Source organism: Coenobita brevimanus, chromosome 65, assembly GCF_032717465.1.
Source record: "Coenobita brevimanus isolate Jiangsu-jjx chromosome 65, ASM3271746v2, whole genome shotgun sequence".
NCBI classification, from domain to species: domain Eukaryota; kingdom Metazoa; phylum Arthropoda; class Malacostraca; order Decapoda; family Coenobitidae; genus Coenobita; species Coenobita brevimanus.
The window spans coordinates 30,270,414-30,289,927 of NC_137018.1; the positions used below are offsets into that span (position 1 = coordinate 30,270,414).

At 40.8% G+C, this 19,514-nt stretch overlaps 1 protein-coding gene across 3 annotated transcripts in view; it reads right to left on the minus strand.

Moving 5' to 3' along the window:
* Positions 1-7,933: 7,933 nt before the first annotated feature.
* Positions 7,934-19,514, minus strand: part of kcc (solute carrier family 12 member kcc) — a 1,104,173-nt gene continuing 1,092,592 nt past the window's right edge. For all 3 annotated transcript variants that reach the window (XM_080276408.1, XM_080276407.1, XM_080276406.1), the window contains one exon: positions 7,934-8,384. In XM_080276408.1, the coding sequence (XP_080132534.1) occupies positions 8,153-8,384 (232 nt within the window). In that variant the 3' untranslated portion in view covers positions 7,934-8,152. The remainder of the gene's footprint in view (positions 8,385-19,514) is intronic.

The window sequence follows — 19,514 nt, forward strand, 5'->3', positions numbered from 1 at the left end:
AGAGACAGAAACCAGCCAATTTGGCACTGCAGTGCCACTGAACATAGCGTACATAAAACGCACATCCACCCTTACACAACGAATTTCACTAAAGTCCTGACATCCTGACATATCAGATCCGTGTTTGCAGTTGGTGGATCAGTGGATTGGGTGACTGTGTGCACATGAAAATGCTAAAAAAGACAGCCCAGTAGTGCCTGTTTACAGAATCTACAGTCACAAGCAAGAGTTAATCGACAATTTTCTCCCTGCATTGAGCTCTGTCTTCCATATTTTGTAGTCCTCCCAAAACAAAAAGAGTATTTATTGTTCTAATACTAGCTTGTGTAATTCATGAAGCTATAGTAAAAATAGCTTATGTAGCATCAACCATCAATGCAGCTTGTCGTGAAATCGAAATTTTACTTATGGTTGTACTTATCTGTCATGCCTGGTGGCACTCAGTTGATTAAATGTTGCCACACGATGTTTTTTCCTGGTAACAAACCTTGTATGCTATCATCACGATCACTTAAAACACTTTATCACTACTTCAGTGATGGTGTAGTAGAATAAATGCAAATTCATTTGTTCAATAGAGAAAAAATGTTACATTTTGATTGTATGGGTGAGGATGAAAGTACAGGTAGGTATACAAGTGTGGGCGATTGCATGTGCGTATGCACCGACAGAGGACCGAGTGGCAAGAGTGAAAGATGACTTTTGGACGAGTGTAGAAGCATGTATGGACAAATTTGAGAGGAGCGAGAGAGTGCTCTTGATTGGAGACATGAATGGCAAAGTTGGGAATGTACGAGTGGATGGAGTGATTAGTCAGTGGGGTGTGCCAGCTGATGTAGATGGGAATGGTAGTGCTTTGGTGGACATATGTGCTGGTAAAGGGTTGGCAATAGCTAACACCTACTTTCGGCATAAGATGATCCACAGGTATACATGGAGAGTAATGAGGAGGATGGATGGTGAACTTGTTGAACAAAAGGCAATGATAGACTACATGTGTGTGGATGAGCGAATGAGAAGACAAGTATTGGATGCAAGAGTGAGGTGGGGGAATGGAGTCTCGGACTATCACTTAGCGATGGCCAAGGTAAAGCTGCAAAGAAAATGGTTGAAGAGATGACAGGGAAGACAGGAGGAAACAGCTCCTGTGAGAACAGTGGAGAGGTTGCAAGATAGTGAGAAAATGGCAGAGTATAAGAGCATAGTGGAAGAAAGATTGGGAAGGTATGCGTTAGAGCAGATGGAACGGGTGGAAGACGTATGTAAGATATTAACGGAAGAGACAAGCGCAGCGTGTGAGGTGGTTTGTGGGGTGAGGAGGAGATGCAAGGGTGTGCAAGGGACAGCATGGTGGAATGATGAGGTGAAACGAGCTGCGGAACAAAAGAAGAAGGCATATAGTGAATGGCTAACGAGAAGAGGGAGGGGAGAAGATGAGAGAGAGAAGAGAGAGGTATATGTCAGCAGGAGAAGGGAGGTAAGAGACTGGTGAAGGAGAGTAAGAAGAAAGTGGATGAAGAATTTGGGAGGAATCTGAATGTGAAATGGAGGGTGAGTAAGAAATTGTTTTGGAAGGAGGTAAAGAAAGTAAGGCAGTGTGAAAAGGGAAATAGTAGGGGAGTGAAAGATGGGAATAATAGATTGTTGGTGGAGAAGAGAGAGAAATTGAGGAGATGGAAGGAGCATTTTGAGGATTTGTTGAATGTAGAGAGCGAGAGCAGTGCGAGTATAAGTGGTTGGGAAATGGCTGGAAGAAGAAGAGATAAGTGGAGGGAGGAAGAGATCAGTAGGGCAGAAGTAGTGGAAGCAATGAAGAAGATCAAGATGGGAAAGGCCCCAGGAATTGATGGAGTGTATGGTGAAATGCTGAGGAATGGGGGTGAGATTGTTGTGCAGTGGATATGGAAGTTGTGTAGATTGGCTTGGGAAGAGGGAAGGGTTCCAGAGGACTGGAAATCAAGTATACTGTAATTGTTCCTTTATACAAAGGAAAAGGAGAAAGAGAAGTATGTGGTAACCATAGGGGTATTTGCCTTCTTAGTGTGGCTGGAAACATATATGGTAGAATACTCATTGATAGGGTTAGGCATATGACAGAGGAGCTAGTTGGAGAAGAACAAAGGGGATTTAGGAAGGGAAAAGGGTGTGTAGATCAGATATTTGTTCTAAGATCTTTAGTGGAGAAGTATCTGGAGAAGGGCAAGAAAGTGTATGCTGCCTTCATGGACTTGGAGAAAGCTTATGACAGAATAGATAGGCAAGGTATGTGGAAGGTATTAAGAATATATGGAGTGGAGGGGAAATTGTTGAGTGCTGTGAAGAGTATGTACGAAGGAGCTAGGGCTACGGTGCAAGTGGATGGTAAGCTGAGTGAGTTCTTTGATCTCAATGTGGGACTGAAACAGGGTTGTGTGATGTCTCCATGGCTGTTTAATATATACATGGATGGGGTTGTAAAGAAGGTGCGAGGTAGGGCAGTGGATGTGGGGGTGGCTCTAATGAATGAGGGTGAGATTTGGAAGATTCCAGTGTTGCTGTTTGCTGATGATACAGTATTGTTGAGTGAAGATGAATGGGAGTTGCATGGCTTGGTGAATGAATATGAGACAGTGTGTTGGAAGAGGAATCTGAAAGTTAATGTAAACAAGAGTAATGTTATGGTGTTTGAGAGGAATGAAGTCACAGAATGCACAGTGAGGTTGGATAGTGAGGATATGGAGAATGTGAGAGCATTCAAGTATTTGGGTAGTATGATAAGTAAGGATGGAACATTGGGGGATGAAGTGGTGAAAAGGTACAGCAGGGAAGGAAGGTTGTTGGTTCACTGGAAGCAGTGATGAGATATAGGGAGGTGAGTATGGAAGTTAAGAAGTCACTGCATGATAGTATTGTGATCCCTACCCTGATGTATGGAAGCAAGGCGTGGACCTTGCAAGAGGGGAACAAGTCAAGAGTGAAAGCAGTGGAAATGAGTTACTTGAGAGGAGCATGTGGAGTGACATGGAGGGACAGGTTGACGAATGAAGAAGTGAAGAAATGTTGTGGGGTGGATGTGGATGTCGTTGAGAAGATTAGGAGAAATACACTGAGGTGGTTTGGACATGTGGAGAGAATGGAGAATGAAAGACTGACTAAGAGGGTGTATGTAGGTGAGGTGGAGGGAGGGAGAGGGAGGGGTAGACCAAGGATGAGGTGGAGGGATGGAGTTGAAAGGTATATGAGGAAGGGGGAAGGGTAGTCAAATGGTGGGTGACAGAGCAACTTGGAGGCGGTTTGTCTGCAGCCACCCTCTGCGGGATTAGGGCGTCGGGCTATAGATAGATAGATAGATAGACCTTTTGAAACTTAACTCTGCTACAATATTACATCACAACAAAGAGGACATTATTAGAAACTTACTGTTTGGGTGACTTTTCAAATCAGGATGTTAAATAAAACCCTTTTCCCTTGTACAAACTCAGGTTCTTTCAGACGTGAACTATATTGCACATTTTTCTTTTGACTGACATTATGGATGATGTTTCACATGCCTTTAGTTATTTTTTAAAATCAGTAATATCACAATTTTGAACATGTGATTAACTATATTTAATACTGTACTAATATATATATATATATATATATATATATATATATATATATATACATATATATATATATATATATTAAAAGTTGAACATTATGTAGAAGGCCATCTAATAAACTTAAAGAGGGATAAGATTGGGTGGACCATACTCAACAACTCCAGTCTACGGTATGATGACTGAGAAAATGATTACGAAAATATGATATGGATAGCAAACAAGTTATTCATGAAATTCTACATTCTAAAGGGTTTAAGGAACATATCCCCCTGAATTTTTTTGTTGGTGCAGTGCAGTGTGCAATATTATGTGGAAAGAGAACTTTTTGTGTGAGTGAAATACTGAAACCTGTGATTCGGAAAACCTGATCACTCTTCTCTAGCCTCAGGGGGTACCCTTTGGTGATGACTCGGACTGGCCTCTGACATACTTCAGGTGGGTTGCAGAAATGTTTTTAGTGATTTAGAGTATGTGGCCTTAGCCCCTCCTTATACTCAGTGAACCCACATTAAATCAAGATCAGTACGCAATTTCTCAGTATGCAAGCCATTTTCACTTTACGTAATCCGATCACATACCAGGGCATGACTGTGCTTCAGTGCTAATGGCTACAGTGTACACACTCACACTTGCACACAATAGTGATCTGCTTACGAAGTAGATAATAACACAGTCATCAGCCTAAACTAAATCTACAGAGTTTTTGACAACCCAAACTGAGAGGTATGGGCAAGAGTTTGTTCTCTCATCCTTTGCACTTACAGTCATCAAGTTAGTCATCAAATTAGTTAAGACAGTAGAAAAAGTGAGAGGGAAGATTAACGAAAGGTTGCAAAAATTTGCCTTTGTGACAACTGAATGCAGTGAAACTAAGGAACAATATGCATGGGAGCAATTAAAAAAAAAAAATCATTGCCCCGCATCTTGTTCCTTAGTCTCATTGCATTCAGTTGTCACAAAGGCAAAATTTTGCTACCTTTCATTGATCTTTCCTCTCACTTTTTCTACTGTCATAACTAATTAGCCCAGTTTCATCTTTACAGTAGCAACCTCATCTTGTAACTATTCATAATTCATCACCAAATTCCATAACCTTCAAGAGCATGTTTCCATGCCATTCCATTAAAGTATCATTGTATTTGTGTGCTGCTTTCATTGCACCATAAATAATATTATATACCATACATCTCTGAAGCCTTTTACTTGAGATGGAAGATGATTCATACACAGAGGTTAAGAAAAGTGAGAGATATATCAAAAACCTCCACACAAAATATATATACTCATTAAATAAAAATTTTTATAATTAGGAATTTGTATTACTAATTTCAATCATGGATACTTGAAAATGACCTTAAATCCAACTTTTACAAAGTTGGGAGGCTGCACATTCTCCTTTAGTGTTCTGATTACATTAAGTTATAATACATTATTCAAAATTAGCTATTACATACACACTGCAACAGAATGAAAATAAAAAGGAACAGTATAACCAATGAATGAAACACTTTGTACAATAATTAATCTTGTAATCTTCAGGGAGCTGTTCATATTTTTCATCAGTGTAGTGTAACATACGAGTAAATAAAATCATGATTTCTTTTTATAACATTCAGTATGACTTTTTCATACTATAGTATCTAATAAAATATACAGTATATGGGGATTTATTGTAAGTACTTTTGGTGATGGGTGAATGACAGCTTATCTTTGTACTAGAAGCCACTGTTAATTTATAGTTTAGAGAGCCATCTGACTGAGACATGTCCCACCCTGCTACACATGACTCTGATACATAGTTGTTCTTTCATGTATTTAATAATACTGTAGAAATTAAAATAAAAAATGTACACACAATAATATATAAAAATCTTATGGCTCATATACTATAAGCATTTTTATAAAAGAATTAACTACGTAACTGAGTTTATACCTTTACCTAATAAAAGCATCAGTTTATTTGATTAAGCATACTGTAAGTTTAAGCAAAAACCCCACTTTTTAAACTGACAAATACATTCTCTATTTCATTTAAACTTCAGTGTTCAGCTCCCTAGTTTATCTTGTCAAAACACTTCTGTACAACCCAAGCTGTGAAGTCATTTCTCAGTTTTATCATTTCTACATGGCTCATAATTATTACTAAATGGAAATCATTTGAAAAAATTTATGAAGTGCATAATAAAAATCATGAATATTACCATTTACCAAAATTAATCACATCAATCCATCCATCCATCATCCAATCCTACGTTCCCCCATAAGGAGTGTAGGAGCCTGGGGCTAGGCAAGTTGGTCCTGACATTTCAGATGAGAGTGACCAGACTCACTCATCCCTGAGTGGCATTACATGAGCAATAAACCCCAACCATCCCTTGGATATAAACCTTCACTGGCACAATCCAATTGGAGCACCATAATTACCCACCAGGTGCCAAAATCTGGTTATATGGTTACCACCCAGCATAGTACATGGTTTCCTGGTGTACAGGAAACCATTTGGCTTGTAACTCAGTGTAGAGTCACCCACAGGCAGAACAAAGAGGAAAGAATGAAGGAAAGAAAGACTGAAGAGGGAGTGTAAAGTCACCAGTACACAGAAGGACAAGGAAAGAATGAAGGAAAGAAAGACAAAAGAGGATGGAAGGAAAGAAGGGTGGAGGAGAGGAAAGGGCAGACACCTGAGAGCAGCACTGCATCAATACTGAATACATATATTTTATGTACTGTGCACATATATCTCTGCGAAGGCAACAACATCTCCCATTTTAACTCTGAGCTTTGACCTTCTCCACCAAAAATTTACAATTCAATCACTTGTTTCTCTGATGGTCCTCAGTCATCATTCCAAATTTATTGCAGTTCCACCCAATAGTTTTCCATAATGTTTCTAAGAGTGAGACACAAACAAATCAAGCCAAAAACTAAACCTCCTTGGCAGAGATAACAAGCACATAATCAATCCATTTTCCCCCAGCCATCACAATCATATTGGTGATGATCTACAGAATTATTTCCTTCTCACCACGACAACAGGGAAAGTTTCTCTGATGAGCTAAATCAGATGTGATACATTAACATGAGAGTGTGGTTGTCATTTTCCAAACAAAAACCATTGAACCTGCAGCTTTTTCATAATACCAGTCAAGTAGTATGCAAGAATTTTTAGCCACATATTATTGTTTGCAATCTGGCTCACATTAAAATTTAAAATTTTACAGTTCACTCTGTTTTACAAATTATTGTAGTATTCAAACTGAACAGCTTTATTAAAATTAATACAGACCCTCCCATTTCAGACTCCTCTGTTACCATACCTCTCCTTCACATTTTTAGAAACAGTTTACACCAACATGAAAATAGGAAATAATATATAAGTACATGTCTTAATATTTAGCACTCCTTGTTAAAAAACCGATTAATCACATTCCATCCATATCAACCATCACTCAACATAAAAGAATTCTATTATACAGCCCACAACACACGTACATGAAAGTTTCATCATTCTTTTCTTCCATCCCTGCTAATGTTCTCTGTATTATTTATCTTCAGTCCTTAAACTAAAAAAATAATGCTAAGTAGATAATATGAGTTCTTTAGTAAACCATGAGCAGTCAGCCTTAACATCTTCAGATCAGGCACAAAATACAAAACCAATAACAATCTTTGTAATGGTATCAGAAAATTATAATGATTCTCCTAGTGCTTTATGAACATAAACCTTTAATACTATCTCCTCTTGCTTTAGCATGCACAGACATAAACATCAAAACCATTACAATATTGAATAACCAGTTCCATACTTACTCTGATAAATGCAAGAGTGGGCAGAAATGTTCTTTCTTTTGTCTACCTTTATTATTAAAGTAATGGGCAATTATCTCTTCGCCTCTGAGGTTAGTGGGCATAGGAAAAATCATATCAGTATGATAAAAACAGGCCTCAGCAATGATGACAAAATAGCTAACTTTTGCCTTCTTTTCCTTCCTTTACTCTTCATTAATTTTCTCTCTTTCACACACACACACACACACACACACACACACACACACACACACACAAACAAAGATAACAGGCTATGCCACACACACATTAATAAAAACAACATTGACAACAAATCTCTTCCATGGAATCTTCTCTACGCCCTTCAAAAATATTACTGTAGATGGTGAGTAACTTCATTCTTGTTAATCTACTTCTTCATCCAGATCCCATACATTAACTACAATGCAGTACATATGAAACCAAACAAAAATCATAAACTTCTGATGAACCTGCATCCTTCCTTGTGCCAAGCACTTAAACCAGTGGTACCTAGTATATTTTTTTCTTATCTATGCCTGCATTTTTAACACTCTGAACCACAAAAGGAAAACCCTGATAAAATGATGATTCATGGTTCTTCCTCTGTGCCAAAGGCATAAGTAATGAAAACCTCAGCTTCTTCTCCTTTTGCCATCACATTTTCAGTTCTTTTTTCTTGGGACACACTGCACAACGAGGCAGAATAACAACAAAACTATAACCTCGGTAAACTGACGATCCATCCAATGCTTCCTGGTGCCTCACGAGTAGATAGTAATGACCTCTCGTCCTCCACCCCGCACCATGAGGACCCGTTCCAGCCCCTCTGTGAGAACCTCCAAGAATTCCATGTAGTTGCTCTCAGACTCAGGGCGGGAGGTTTTGGGTGGCCCTGGGAGGTTGATGATCACTAACTGAGAGTTATGGGACTTGTTAACAATTACCTCATTCAACTTCACCGCTGTGTGCATCCGACGCACATTCGCCTCATCTCTGGAATATGAAAATTAAGTAATTACAATACTGTACTTCAACACATTACACTCGGTTAAGTGGGCCTAGGGGATGAAAGAAGTTACACATTCAACACAGGGTGTGCTAACATGCAGAAACTTAATACATTACTGTATAAAATGGTATACTCTGTTGACAAAATATTTAAAAAAACGGAAATACACAAAAGTGTTAATAAGCAGTACAGAACTCTCAAGAACAATCTCCTGAGAGTTACTGATTCAGTGTGTGAATGGACACAATCTTCTCCATGACATAAGGAAACATGGTGGTGGATGAGGGTGTAAATACTGCAGTTAAGGAGAAGAGAAGACTTTTCCAGGAACGGACAAGGGGTGGAAACAGAGAGGAACCAAGCATAAGACCAGAAAAGAGGTATCGTTCGTTTTGTTTTGTTTCATTTATAAAGGCTCCAACATTGCACTGGGTTTGATCACCCACTGGCGGCTTTCCACGTTGGTCGATCTCTGGCAGCTCCCTGTTCACAGCCTTATCCTTGCAGTCACATTCTATGACCTCGCCCCAGGTCTTTTTCGGTCTCCCTCTCACAACCCTACCCCCAGTGTTCACACTTCTCACTTTCTGCACCCAACTGTCAGAGCAGAAACTGAGTCTTGGAGACTTTTATTGGATAACCTAAACAGTGCTGAAAGGAAGAATGTATTTAAGGTGACAAATTAGATGAAGAAGGAAAACAGGGATACCATACATGAGCAGTGTGTAAAGAATGATGAAGGAATGGTAGTGGTCGACTGAGGATATTAAAGATGCCTGGAGAGAGCATTATAATTGGTTGCTGAATGAGAAATCTGACTGGACTAGGGAAGGTTTGGAGTCAGTAGATCCAGTATTTGGCCTCTGACCTTTGATGATGCTACTGTGAGCAGGACAATAGGCTGGATGCAGTTGAAGAAAGCAGCAGGTGTGTCTGGGTTGACTGCTGACATGTTGAAGGGCTCAGGAGATAAAGGAGTGGTTTTAGTTACTTATCTGATAAATTCAATTATAAAGAGAGTGTCATCTCAGATGACTGGCTGAAAAAAGTGACTGTAAATGTGTATAAGGGGAAAGGGTGATGCCCTGGAAAGATGAAATTATAGAGGCATAAAACTTTAGGACCAGAAAATGAAGGTAATGGAGAGAGTCACAGAAGAAATGATACGTGAAAGAGTGAATATTAATGAGATGCATTTTGGGTTTATGCCAGGCAAAGGGACCACTGATGCCATATTCATCTGACAGCTTCGTGACAAAAAATATGGCAAAAGAAACAGGAGTTGTACTTTGCTTTTGTTGATCTGGAGAAGGCCTTTGACAGAGTCCCTAAGGAGGTGTTGAAGTGGGCAATGAAAAGTGGCTGGTTATGGCTAAGTATGTGGGCATTTGCACCCAGGTGGGAGCGAATGGAGATTTGAGTGATGGGTTTTCCATGAATGCTGGTGTGCATCACTTGATCCTCTTAATGTTTGTCATGATGCTTGAAGCACTCTCACATGACTCCAGATATGGATTCCCATGGGAGATGTTGTGTGCTGCTGACTTGGTGATAACTGCAGAGACTGAAAGGGAGGTGGATGAAAGATTTAGGAAGTGGAGAGATGGAATGGGGCGCATGGGTCTGAGAGTAAAAGTAGATCAAACAAAACTGATGATATCTAGGGCAAGTGGCAGTACTGTCAAAGCAGAGGGAGTGGGCTATGTGGAGTGTTCCACAGGGATGTGGGAAGTACCCCTAACCCTGAATCACTTTTGCCATGGGGTCCACCTTATGATGCTAGCTTGACAGGGTATTGTGGACCCTGTCATGCAGGCACCAATGATGATAGTTGCTGGGCATAGCCTACAGGGCCCCAGCAGCTGCATGATGTGGAGGCAGAGGGAGCTAGCCCCAAACCTGTTTATAGCTCGCATCACAGTGATGTGGAAGACACATGAGCTCATTGAACCACATATGGGTTTAACCTTCAGAAAGCACTCTGAACAGGGGCTTGGAATATTCTAAGCCTTTTGAAAGATAATCAGCTGTCCATGTTATCACGAGAGTTGGGGTAATTGCAGGTTCCCATAGCTGCACTGCCTGAAGTGAGGTGACCTGGGTATGGAGAGATCAGTAGAGATGGTTACACTTACTACTGGTCTGGCTGTGACAATGGTGCTCAGCTTAGAGATGTTATTATGGCAACTGCTGCTTGCTATGTCTCTTGTGTCAACAGGGGTACTTCAGTTGGTGAAAGTAAAAATGCTGTTAAAGCTGCAGCACTCCTTGGGATTCATCTCCCTTATTGCAGTGTAGGCTCCAACTGAGATGAGTGATCTTGAAGAGAAAGAGTTGTTTGATGCCAAACTTGACTCAACTGTGGAACAGTGCCCCACACAAGATACGGTACTCTCCTGATTCTGGGTGACTTCAAAGTGGTTACTGGCACTGACAAGGAAGACTTTGAAAAATGTGTAGTTCCCCATGACTCAGGAACTAGAAATTCCAATAGTTATTACCGTGTGGATTTCACAAAGTATCATATGTTAGTAGCTGCTGAATCCTGGTTTCCAGCAGCCAGATCTTCACTGCTGGACATGGTATTCCAGTATCAGAGGGACTGCAAAGGATACTGACCACAACCTTGCTAGTAATCGCTGGAGGATCTTTCAGAGCTGCAGGCGTTTCAGGAGTGCATAGTTCTTTGCTACTGATAACAGACTTCTTGTTGCTAAGCCAGAGGCTACATATCAAAACTGAGAAAAGCTCAAGATGCTACCAAAAACAGTCCAATCTTCAGAAATTCAGAGATGAAGTGTGTGTTTATGAGTGTGCAGTGGCACTCTCAAATCAATTTCAGGTGCTCAGGACTGCTGAGAACCTTATTGAATGATGGGATACCTGTAAGCGTGCTACACTGGCAGTAGCTGATGAGTGTGATGGAGAACACCCAAGATCAAGGAGGGGTTCTGTCTCACAGAAGACACCAACCACAAATGAGGAGAGATGTGCTGTCAGACTGGCTGGAAACTGGGAGCAGCACAGACTTCTGTTTTGATGGGCACAAGTTTTGCTGAGAAGGAACAAGGAGAGACATGTCAGGGAAATCACTGAGGAGGTGGAAGGCCAGTTTCATGTAAATGACCTTCAACCTGTTTACTGTACCCTGAAGCTCCACTCCAGACCTGCCTCTCAAGTTAACTCCGTCTGGACAGCAGATGAATGACTCGTGTTGGGAGCGAATGAGTTTACAGCTCATTGGGATGGGTACTTTCAGAAGCTACATACAGCTGAACCTCCCAGTGCTGAGCTTCTGTCAGCGGGTATACAGCCACCAACTGCTATCCCACCTATTGACAATACTGTGCCATATCTAGAGGAAATCAAGAAGGCAGTAGATAGGTTGGAAAGTGGCGGAGCAGCTAGTGTTTGTGGCATCCCAGCAAAACTGATCAAAGCCGGGGGTGAAGCCATGATCAGGGCATTGCATGCAGTCATAGAAACAAGTGCCAGCTGCTTTGTACAATGGCAGTACTGTAACAAATGAGGTATGTCCATTGTGTGCTATTGCACAGGGCTCGATCATCCATTTTGTCATTTGTTATTGGGAAAAGTTATTGCATCAGCAACTAACTATACCATTATTCATAAGAAGTATGGTAGCCCAGCCCCTTCATGTGGTATGCACCATCTGTACACTTAGCGTCTGTTCATGTGAAGCCAATGGGATGGGTGCTATTTAATATTTAGCAGTTTTTCTTTGTTTTCTTCTTTTTTATTTTCAGTCATTCATCATCCAATCCTGTGTTGCCCCTTGAGGAGCATAGAAGCCCAGGGTTAAGCAAGTTGATCCTGATATTTAAGATGAAAGTGACCACAATAAATGGTTTCCTGGTGTACATGACACCATTTGACATGTCACTCAGAAGAGAGGCAATTGTAGACAGAAGGAAGAGGAAAGAATGAAGGAAAGTAAGACAGCATGGAACGAAGAATAGAAGGAAGGAAGAGAGGAAAGGGCAGTCACCTGAGAGCAGCACTACATTGTGAGTGGATGGTGAGCACCCACACCTATCACTATATATTTTTTTTCCCCTAAATTAGGGTAGGACTAATGGAAGTGGTGCTACCTGGGTTTAGCCTAGTTAGTATTCTTTTTTCCTCCCCCAGTGCTTTATTTTTTATTGCTGTCATTCAAAAGTTTCTCATCAGACATAAGCCAAAATCATCGATACTCTTGCTGCAGTAGGTTTGTAGCTAAAACTGCACAAGAACTGAAGCATGAATACTATAGCAAGTGGTTTCACCTCTCCTGTGAAAATCTTGACTTATGAAAAGCGGAGGTGACAATGCCAATCTTTGAGGCAATAAAAGGCACCTTAAGCACATTAGAAGTGCTACAGCTAAGGACCCTTCAGCAGGCGTAACCAACAAGTCTCAAACAGAGACATTTGCTGAGGTGCTTAGAAAAGGCCTCAAAGATGGCAAGAAATTTTATAAAAGATATTACTGAGATAAGTAATCACAGTGAAAAGAACACTGATTGCAACCAGCAGGAACTAGTCATAAAACCAAGGGATGACATGAATGTCTGGATGAGCCATATTAGTCCAGACAGCATCTGTGATGTTCTAAACTCAGTACCAGTTGATAGCCAAACAAAAACTAAAGCTGGTGGACCTGTAATGAAATTTACTTCTAAGGAGGCTACAAGCAAGGCAAACGAAGTGTTGAATCATCGTTTTGGCTATGATTATGCTTACTTTGTATCTCAGCCAAGGAAACTGATGCCAAAGATGACCATAACAGGCCTCTCTCTTTCTCCCTGATGACCCAATACTACTTCCGAGTAAGAAAAAAAAATTTTGATGCTTGTGGACAGTGGCTGCAATACGAACCTCCTCTTTACAAGAAATATGAATGATTAAAAAATTGTCATCTTAAAGATGTCTCCTGAAGTTCATTCCTCCATCACAGAACAAGACAATTACACATTCATCTATATACAGTAGGTCTCACAAGGTGCAGTGCCTACGACTGATTCTGGGTTACACAATGTCATTCCTGCCATGATTTTGGTCACACATTTGAGAGGCATACTAGAAAGAACAATGATTCCAAATGTGTTTTTTGTGCTGGAGCCCATAAACCTAAAGACTGTAGTAATGAAGAGTCTCCCAAATGCATAAACTGCTCTTCCACACATCAAGAAGAAGGTGATATCAACTGTCAGTCGGTTGCTCATTTTGCATTAGGCAGAGACTGTCCAGCTGTGATTTCTCAAAGGAAAAGATTAACCCTTAGACTTACCAATGACGACCTGGGTCATCATGCATTTGTCAACTTCTGACGTCAGGATGATGACTTTGCCCGTCATCCGATGTAATCTCTAAAGAAATATTTAGGGAGTCGTCATTTTTGTTGGATGACGGGCTAAAGTGGGCAGAGCTAAGCCTGCCACAGCTGGTGCGTGCGTGCTCACTTGGTTTGCTTGGCTCAGTGTGGTGTGAGGTTCCTCACAGGTAGGATGTACATCTCTTGACCTCTCGCCGAACACTCATGCTCCTTTTTCTCGCGTATATATGCGGCGTTATTATTTAAGAAAATACAACAAATAATGCATTATTGGAAAGGAAATTTATTCTGCTACTTATTGAAGCAAATAATATTATTACTTCTTGAATAGTTTTTTTTTGGCGAATATTTTTTTAAAAGGACAGTGTAAAACTTCAGCATGTCAGCTAACTTCTGCTCACTTTTTTTGCATTTTATTTTGAATATAGTGTCTTTTGGGACAATGTATGACAGAGCAAAACTCTTCATCTTCAAAATGAGACCAAAGTGGCCTTACTATGATGAATAGTAACTTTCCTATGAGCATTAGAAGTAAAATGTCTCTACACGACTGTTCTGAAAGCTCTCAAGCGAGAGTTACGCGCACAGCCAGAATTTACACTCCTCCCTTCACGGGAAAGAGTTAATAGAAAATGCCGCCTTAGTCCATTCAAAAACCAAACATTACCCCCCCTGAGTCAGCTAAAATTCGGTCTTCTAAACATTCGTTCCATCCATAATAAAACAGACTGTATTAATGAATCTCTACTCAACACCTGCTTGACAATCTGTATTTGACTGAAACCTGGTTGTATGAATATGATATTAATACTGTTCGCAATGCTTTGGCTAAGACATCTTCCATAATAAGTATTCCCAGGTCTGCTGCAGACCATCCAGAGGGAGGTGTTGCACTCATCTACTCTGTGGCTTTCATGAATGTTTCTTAAATAAATTTGGACTTTATCACACCACTGTATGAATGTATGGATGTAGTAATAAATTTCCATTAACAAACTATTTGAACTGCAGTCATATCAACCAGGTCATCCAGACACTGACTCAGATTTCACAGAAGTGTTTGTTCAGTTACTTGAAGCATTTTCTTTGAAATCTGGTGGACCACTTGATTGTGGTGATTTCAATTACTGAATCAAAAACCCTCACTTGCAACTTTTTTCTTCTGAATTCTCTGAACTGATCAACCAGAATAATTTTTAAAATCATGTTGATCAATCAACTTTCATCCCAAGACCCATCTTGATTTGATCTTATTCCTTGTTAGTGCAGTAACATACTGGATGTGGAGGTTGATTCAATTCATCCTTTCATCTCACATCACACTTTGATCACTTCTGGTTTTGAAATCCTGAAATCCCCTTCTTATAAAAACATTATCAGGGTCAGAAATTATAAGAATACTGACCATGATCTGATTTGTTGCAAAGCCGATAAGCGCTTAAACTGCAATGATATTTCTGATATTTCATCTGATGATTTAGTAAATATATATATAATAATGAACTTAAGTCTTTCTTAGACCATCACTGTCCTGAATCAGTAAAGACAATCCTTATACGTGATAATTCTCCTTGGTTTGGTCCATCCATCAGTTCTTTGTGTATTACAACCTAAGAAAATTGAATATAAGTGGCACTTGCAACGGACTGACTTAACTGCATTATGTGTCTGCGAGAAAAGCTGTTGTTTGCATTGTAAAAACATTAAAACCAATGTACACTGATCCCTTGGTTACTGCACATAACTTGGTACTATACTGAATATGGGGCACGATAATGGAACAGCACAAAACCGAACACACAGAACCTATGGGACTTATCTTACTGGTATCCGGCACCCTAAATGCATCAATTTAAACCCACTAATTACATACGAGGTCTATCCAAAAAGAAACCAAACTTTTTAAATAGCTTGCCAAAGACCTGGCATAGCATGCTCTCGAACACAAAGCTGTGTAGTGGCAACTTTGAGCATTAGTTTAACATTGCCAATATCATGCCATGTCGCTAGGTACACACACATGAATGAGGGTGTGGTAAGTGTACCTGGCAATTTGTTACAAGATGAACAATGAAGGATCTTGAGAAGCAATGTGTCTGCATGACACTCTGTTTCAAATTAGGAAAAACTTTTACAAAGACTTTTCAAATGTTGCAACAAGCTTATGGGGAAGATTGTTTGAGCCATATGCAATGTTACAAGTGGTTTCAGCAATTCAAATCTGGAAGAACATCAATCGAAGGTGATCCCAAATCTGGACGGCCCTCCATGTCAAGAAACAAAGATCACGTTGAGAAAGTGTACGCTATGATCCATGAAAGTTGTTGCCTGAATGTCTCTGAAGTTTCCACAGAAGCAGGCATTTGTAAAAGTTCATGCCCCATTATTTTAACCGAAAAGCTGAAAATGCATCATGTTGCCACAAAATCTGTGCCATGTCTGCCAACAGATAAGGAAAAAGAGAACCATGTCACAGTCAGTCAGGAGATGTTTTACTGTTATAATGCTGATAATAACTTCCTGAAAAATGTCAGAACAGGTGATGAAACATGGGTGTACAGCTATGATGTCAAAACAAAAAGGCAGTCACCATAGTGGAATATCATCATCGCAACCAAAAAAAGCAAGTCAGTCGCTCAAATGTGAAAGTGATGATGATCGTCTTTTTTTTTTGGAAGGGCGTCGTTTAACATGAATTTGTTCCACATGGTCAAACGGTCAGTAAAGAGTTTTACTTTGACATACCGAAGTGTTTGAGGGAGGCAGTGTGAAGGAAGAGGCCCGAGGTGTGGGCAAAAAAAACCTGATTCTGCACCATGACAATGCACCTGCTCACATGTCACTCCTTATCCACAACTTTTTGGACAAGCACAAGATGTCTATCATCACCCCGCTGCCCTACTCTCCTAATTTGGCCCTTGCAGACTTTTTTGTGTTTCCTAAGTTTAAATCTAAACTGAAAGGCTGCCAATTTCAGATGTTAGAAGAGTTAGAAGAAAACATTAACGGCGCATCATCCCTGAAAACATGTTCCAGGACATGTTCCAGAACTGAAAAAAATGTTGGGAATGTTGGATGAACAATGAAAGGGAGTATTTTGAAGGAGGCAAGAAAGGTTAAGTGTCAGTAAAGCAATAAATTTGTTTTATGAAAATTTATTTTCTTTTTGGACAGACCTCATACATACTGTTATGATAAGTACAAGAAACACACACAGGTATGGTTAGGTCAACAGAAAGGGATGAAATGGGTACAATAAGGAAGAAACAGATACCACACAGAGTCTTGCAATAGATTTGAGGTAGGGGTCCCAAGCTCTGAAGGTGGTGACTCGGGATCTCCACCACCAGGGATTAACTCAAGTACAGTAGTGCCTCATCTTTGAATCCCTCAAAGCCAACAGAAACCACAGATCCTGCATCAGCAGAAACCAGCTTAGGTGCACAATAATGATATTTCTGAGCTGAAAAATGTACTATATTGGCAGAAGTGCAGGTTTTCATCTCGCAGAGATAACAAAAACTGCTATAACCTAGGAATCACTGCACAGTATTGCCAAAATATGGTTTACTTATGCAGTGGTGAAAAAAAAAAAAAAAAAAAAAAAAAAAAAAAAAACTGCAGTTGTGAATAACCTGGGTGGTCTGACGAATATCACTGCTAAACTAACTTCTGTATCCAAAGGTGTCCATCCTTGCCATCTTCCTGTGGCTCCACCACTCATTCCCCGAATTCAATGAGCTCTTCTGTGGACAGCTGCTCAGTGTGGCTGTCCAGGGCCTCTTGCACATCTTCCTCATCATATTCTTCAAATCCCACCTCACGCAAGAGGTCAATGATGTCTTAACAGATGTTCCAACCTGCCAGCCTGTGAAGGAGTACACACATTCCAGCCACATTCTATGCAAGACTACTGAATGTACTCACTAGCACCTTCTTCCAAGTAGCCATTATACTGTCAATGGTGTGCTTGATGTTAAACTTCCTCGAAAAGGGCAGCACTGCATTGCTCACCTCAGTCACTCCCCCTCACCATCTGCTCCATGGTGCAGCAGAGGTGGTAGGTTTTGAAGATCGCAATGATGCCCTGATCCATCAGTTGGAGCAGTGATGTGTTGGGGGGCAGATGCACCACTCTGATGTTATCCAACCAATACTCCATGCACTAAGGGTGGCTCCGGGCATTGTCAATGAGCAGGAGAAATGGTTGGTAAGGCTGCTCCTGCTAGCACAGTCATGCAGGCTGGAGGACAGGTACTCTGCCATGTATGACCGCCAGAGTGCAGAGGTCAGTCAGACCCTGGGATTATTCCTCCAAATAACCCCAAGGTTCTCCTTTATGAACCCTGCCATCATTCATGGGTTCTCCCTCTGGCACACTAGATGCAGCTTAAGCTTTAGGTCCCCTTATACATTGGCACCAAGGAGGATGGTGAGGAGGTCCTTGGTTGCCTTGAACTCATGTGCATGTCATTCTTTCCAGCTGATATATGTCTTCCTTCATATCCTCTTCCAAAACAGGCTCATTTCACTGAACTTAATGATATCCTTTGGACAGTATCCCCCCTCCTCTATAAAAGACTTCAGCTGCACAGGGAAGGCATCAGCTCCCATGTGGTTTGCGCTAGCAGCCTTGCCATGCATGGTCATGTGTTTAAAGGCGTGTTTTTGTCGTCCAAGCTAAAGCTTGGGATTCGAAGCGCGTCTTGGGGCACTTAGTTTTTGTCCGCAAAAACAGTCCATGATACGTAGAACCGAAAAATTACGTGCCAATCGCAAAGTAAATAGAGGGGTTCGCCGAAGACGATCTTCTGACGAATATGCAACTTACATGTAGCCGTTATTTGTGCTGAACTGGCTCTATATGTCGTTAATATTAGCCACCTGCACCCTAATTTTATGTACATAATGCTAATTTCAGGATATTTATCATTTATGTGTCCTTGCTGGCCAATCTCACTCTCCCCAAGCTACACCAAGACTGCTCGCGACCACGCTTGGGTGGGATACGAAGACGGTCTTGGTTTTGATGACAAACGCTTGGGCCAGCTTCGTATCACTTTGGCCGACAAAAACAGCGCAGCTTGGTTTTACCGAAGATGGTTTCGAATCCAATCCCTCAGCTTGGACGACAAAAACGCAGCTTAAGGCTAGCATGGGCCTTTATACACTCAAAACAACTCATGCTAACTTTGAACTCCTCCTTGGCCTCCACACCTTCCTTATCCTTAAGGTCCTTCCATGGATCAAAAGCCTTACTGTAGATGAAGGAGCAGTAAAGAGGCTGCTATCCTAAGTTCAGGTCATTAACTAACAGAGCCTGATGCTCCATCTCCATCATGATAGGCCCCCTTGCTCTTGTTAGACGTTTTGTGGTCAGGGAATGCATGTTCTGTGAAGCTGTAATTTTATTATCTGATTTCTTTATGACCACTAAGACTGTGGACGGGGTAAGTTTTAAGGTACCTGCGATTTTATTCAGACCCTGCCTCCCCTTATGGTGCTTAACAATCTCTAATTTCACATCAAGGGAAAGGCTACATCTTGCCCTAATGACCTTGCCCTAAGTAGTATCAGTAGCACCATGTTTTCCACTGGGGTTAGCACCAGACATGAGTTCCAAGTTCAGTTTCACTTATTTCACACACTCAAAATTCTCTCTTCACTTTCCTATTGCATACAGCACTATTCATAGTGTACTTGCACTGTTCCTTGGTGATGGTGATTTTGTTTCAATGGATTTACACGAGCGAGAATGTCAGCCAATTCAGAGAATG